Below are 5,000 nucleotides of genomic sequence, written 5' to 3'. Positions count from 1 at the left end.
TGCCAGGTTGGTACTTCTGATGAGCAGTGACTGAGCTGGAAGTTGTAGTACCGGTGTATAGATTAAATCATATTCTTTAAATATGTCTATGTAGGCGAACACTAGCAATAAAAGACGAACTCATTGTGTAATTGGAAAATAAGCTAATTCACAGAGTGGAAATGGCCAGGTGCCATGGACCCTGGTGCCAGGTTGGTACCCAGGTACTTAGCAGTGACTGAGCTTGAAGTTGTAGTACCGGTGTATAGATTAAATAATATACTTTAAATATGTCTATGTAGGCGAACACTTGCAATAAAAGACGAACTTATTGTGTAATTGGAAATAAGCTAATTCACAGAGTGGAAATGGCCAGGTGCCATGGACCCTGTGCCAGTTGGTACCCAGGTACTTAGCAGTGACTGAGTTGGAAGTTGTAGTACCGGTGTATAGATTAAATCATATACTTTAAATATGTCTTTGTAGGCGAAAACTAGCAATAAAAGACGAACTCATTGTTAATTGGAAAATAAGCTAATTCACAAAGTGGAAACGGCCATGCCATGGACCCTAGTGCCAGGTTGGTACCCTGGTACTTCTGACGAGCAGTGACTGCGCTGGAAGTTTAGTACCGATGTATATATTAAATAATATACATTAAGAATGTCTATGTAAACACTAGCAATAAAAGACGAAGTCATTGTGTAACTGGAAAAAAAAGCTAATTCACAGAGTGGAAATGGGCAGGTGCCATGGACCCTAGTGCCAGGTTGGTACCCAGGTACTTTAGCAGTGACTGAGCTGGAAGTTGTAGTACCGGTGTATATATTAAATCATATACATTGCAATACAAATCGAAGTCAGCATGTCAGTGAGAAAGAAGTTGATTCACCGAATGGAAATGCCCAGGTGCCATGGCCCTCAGTGCCAGGTTGCTGCCCTGGTGAGTGTGACAGCAGTTTCAGGAGTGGAAGTTGAAGTATCTTTACCTTATAAATATATACCCATAATACCAGTAATAATAGTCTTGAGGTCAGTATGGCAAGAAAAAAGAAGCTGATCCACAGAGTGTAAATGCCCATGTGCCATGGACGTCGTGCCTGCCAAGCTGTTGCCCTGATGAGTGTGCAATCAGTGGCTGGGCTGGAAGTTGTAATACCTTATACCATATGTATACATCAGGTAATAGACATTAAACTTGCTACTGTTGGTAGTCTTGCTTGCAGAAGAGCTTTCTGTCCCGGAAATAGCAGCTGGTGTTAGAGTTTGCTGACATACTGTACACTGCAAACATTCCTCATGCCAGGACGACTCATTCACCCTCATCAGAAAGCGGTCTGAGATGGGTCGCTGGCAACCCTCGCACACTGCCTGGTGCTGGCACTCTGAGCCTGGGGAGGAGTAGGGGGGACACAGGACACCTATGGTCAATGGTGGGTCACATCATACTGGAAGATCACACTTAGATGGCATCATACCTACCAAAGGTCACACACAGTGGATCAAAGCCTTGTGTATTCACTGGAGCAAGCTGGAGTCATTTAACAATGCCAATGCAATATATATATATATATATATATATATATATATATATATATATATATATATAGCTATAATATACATGTATAGATATAAATATAGATTTATATATATATATATATATATATATATATATATAATATATATATATACACATATATAAAATATACATATATATATATACATAGATAGATAGATAGATGAAGATAGATATAGATAGATAGATAGATAGATAGATAGATGATAGATAGATAGATTTAGCTCTATCACGTGTGTAGCAGGCTTATCCCCCCTAAAAGATGTTATTAAAACTACCAAAAGTCCACACTGGACAGATCAAAGCCTCGTGTGTATCCATTGATGTATCATTGTGTATCAGTAAATGCTCAATAAGATATCAATATAACATAGATAGATAAAACACGTGTTGACAGGCTTATCTCTTAGATGTCATTATTCCTACCACAAGTAGTGCAGGAGATCAAAACCTTATGTATCCATTGTCGTCAATTGAACTCAATACTATACTACTATACAAATAGTATTACTATACTATGCTGTTTACATACACAAGCTATGTGTATATGAATATATATATATATATATATATATATATATATATATATATATATATATATAATATAATGTAATATATGTATATACTATATATATATATATATATATATATATATATATATATATATATATATAAATATATATATAAATATATATATATATATATATATATATATATATATATATATATATATATGTGTATATATATATATTAAATGTAATATATGTATATTATGTATGTATATATATATATATATATATATATAAATATATATATAAATACACACACATATATATATATTCATACACACATATATATATATTCATACACACATACACATAACTTGTGTATGTAAACAGCACTGTATTATTTTTTATTTTATTTCAATTTTCCTAAAACAAGTGACTCGACTCTTTCCATACTGTAATGCTGCAAATCTTCCTGTATACAATGTAAACTGTGTATGTTCTTAACACAAAAAATAAATATTTTTTTTTTTTGAATAAACTATATGGATATTTTTTAACGATGCAGTTACTTTTTTTTTTCCTCCCTATACCTGTCATCTAACAATATATTAGTCCTCCTGGTGTAAATACAGCAAATGTGAATGATAATATCTTACTAGAATGGCCTTGTCTTGTTGAGCATTACTGATGTACATTTAGCTGCATTAATACTTTATAATATTAAACCTACAGATATGTATCTACACGTTAGATAACATGTTATTTTGCTTACAAGTCAGGTATAAAAAAAAATATTTTATATGTATGTAATGTAAAAAATAACCCCAATATAACATAAACATACAGATTGACTTGTATCCTGACTGCTTTTTTTATTTTTATTTTTTACTTATTATCTAATAGTAGTAATAATAATAATTTATACCCAAAATACCAGTGGTATTATTTTATTTTCAAAATATACATATCTCTATTAATATGTATCTAACCTTCATTTTACATATACTGCTGTGTTACATATGCTTCTTATTTAGGGCAGATGCAATAATGCATTTATCCAAGCCCATAAAAATAAAAAGTTATTATTTACATTACAGTACAGAAGTATTTTGTATTAAGCATATGAAAACATTGGCTATACATACTGTGCTTGCTTTACAATGATACACACTGCATTGTTTTAGCATGTATTTAATTTACAGTATTTAAACACTGTAATGTTTTTAGTATGCATTTTATTTAGATTGTTTTATTAGTATTTTATGTATTATGTATTTATGTATTTTTATGTATTGTATGGTGCTGAACAAACTATAGAAAAGTTACATTGTAGCCAGATAGAAGATAACTGCTACTTGCACTTGCTGTTTTGTTTTAGTTTAGTTTATATTAGGTTATGTTATTTTCTGTTAGGTTAATAGGTATTTAAGTTATTTTATATTATTTTAAATTATATTACTCATGGTGGCTATAAATGTTTCGATTTCATTATCCAATCAATGTTCGATTCAATAGATAGAAGATAACTGCTACTTGCACTTGCTGTTTTGTTTTAGTTTAGTTTATATTAGGTTATGTTATTTTCTGTTAGGTTATTAGGTATTCAGGTTATTTTATATTATTTTAAATTATATTACTTATGGTGGCTATACATGTTTCGATGTCATTATCCAATCAACGTTCGATACAATCAAAATCATCAAATCGGCCAAGGTGGAAAATGATCAATCATAACTTTCCTCCCTATCGATTTAGATCCAATTAGATCAAACCAAGCTGATCGGCCGAGGCGAAAAAACAACGATTGTTTTGAATCGATTGGCAGCGCCGAAATCCTTCGGTTCTGAATCTGATCGCATTTCGATCGATCAGATTAGGAGATTGCATGATGGAAACAAAAATACGATTCACAATTTATTGTCATATCGTTCAACTATCGATCGAAATCCACTTCACAGCGACCGATCGGATTGTCAACGATCAATCAGTTATACCTATCCTAAAAGCTATGAGTAAGCACTGATTGTAGTGCGAAACGTCAGCTGTATGCCCCTGTCTTTGCTGTGATGTACGGTGTTTGATAACTTTTATCAATAAAAGGCAACCGAGAAGGTTTTTCCAGAGTGCGGCTGTCCAAACATTTCTTTCTACAAGTTATTCCTATCAGGAAAGATTGAATGGAAAAGGAAAATGTGTGTAAGGCTGTCCATACATTATACAATTTTCTTGTAGATTTACCCAGGGCTTTTTTTCAGGGGGAACTTGGGGGAACTCAGTTCCACCACCTCTGGCTCAGACCCTTTTGGTGCCTGCTCACCACAATCACCTGTAAACACAGAAGTCTGTTTTCTGTGTTTACAAGTGACAGCTCTGCACTCTGTTTGTAACCCCCTGAATTCTACACTCTGTATGTAATGCAATCCTGGTATTTAATGCCTCTTTAAGACCCTTCTACTGTTTGTGAAATTTGAATGGGGTCGTGGTTGAGTTCCTGCACCTATTTTTTGAGAAAAAAAGCTCTGGATTTACCAAAAACCATATAACATGAGGTCAAAGCTAAACAACACTTTCAATTGTGTCCACTTAGGAAGGCCCCTGCACTACATAGTTGAAGGTAAATCTAAAGGAAATTGTACAGAAGTTGTACAGAACATTGTTAGACAATTGTAGAATGTATGGCCAGCCTAAAGCTGGATTCACACTATGCAATTGTCTTTAGCTTTAACAACACCAATACAATATGAGGTCAAACCTCAAGAGTTTCAATTTGTATGCAATCAAGCAGGCCCTTGCAACTACATGCTTTTGGTAAATCTAAAGGAAATCAGACAACAAAAGTTGTATAGTGTGTATGGTGTCTTAGGCTCACCTAGACTAGACTATCCAGTTTGTATCCAATCACACAGGCACATACACTACATATTTGTTGTAGGAGG

At 33.4% G+C, this 5,000-nt stretch overlaps 1 protein-coding gene across 1 annotated transcript in view; it reads right to left on the bottom strand.

Annotated features, from left to right (window-relative positions):
• Positions 1-5,000, bottom strand: part of LMX1B (LIM homeobox transcription factor 1 beta) — a 248,105-nt gene that overhangs the window by 242,330 nt on the left and 775 nt on the right. The window contains 2 exon segments of the mRNA XM_040323024.1: positions 1,185-1,239; positions 1,242-1,370. Of these exon segments, the coding sequence (XP_040178958.1) occupies positions 1,185-1,239; positions 1,242-1,370 (184 nt within the window).

The sequence above is a fragment of the Rana temporaria genome, chromosome 9, assembly GCF_905171775.1.
Source record: "Rana temporaria chromosome 9, aRanTem1.1, whole genome shotgun sequence".
In the NCBI taxonomy this organism is placed as follows: domain Eukaryota; kingdom Metazoa; phylum Chordata; class Amphibia; order Anura; family Ranidae; genus Rana; species Rana temporaria.
This window is presented reverse-complemented; position numbering and strand designations above follow the sequence as displayed.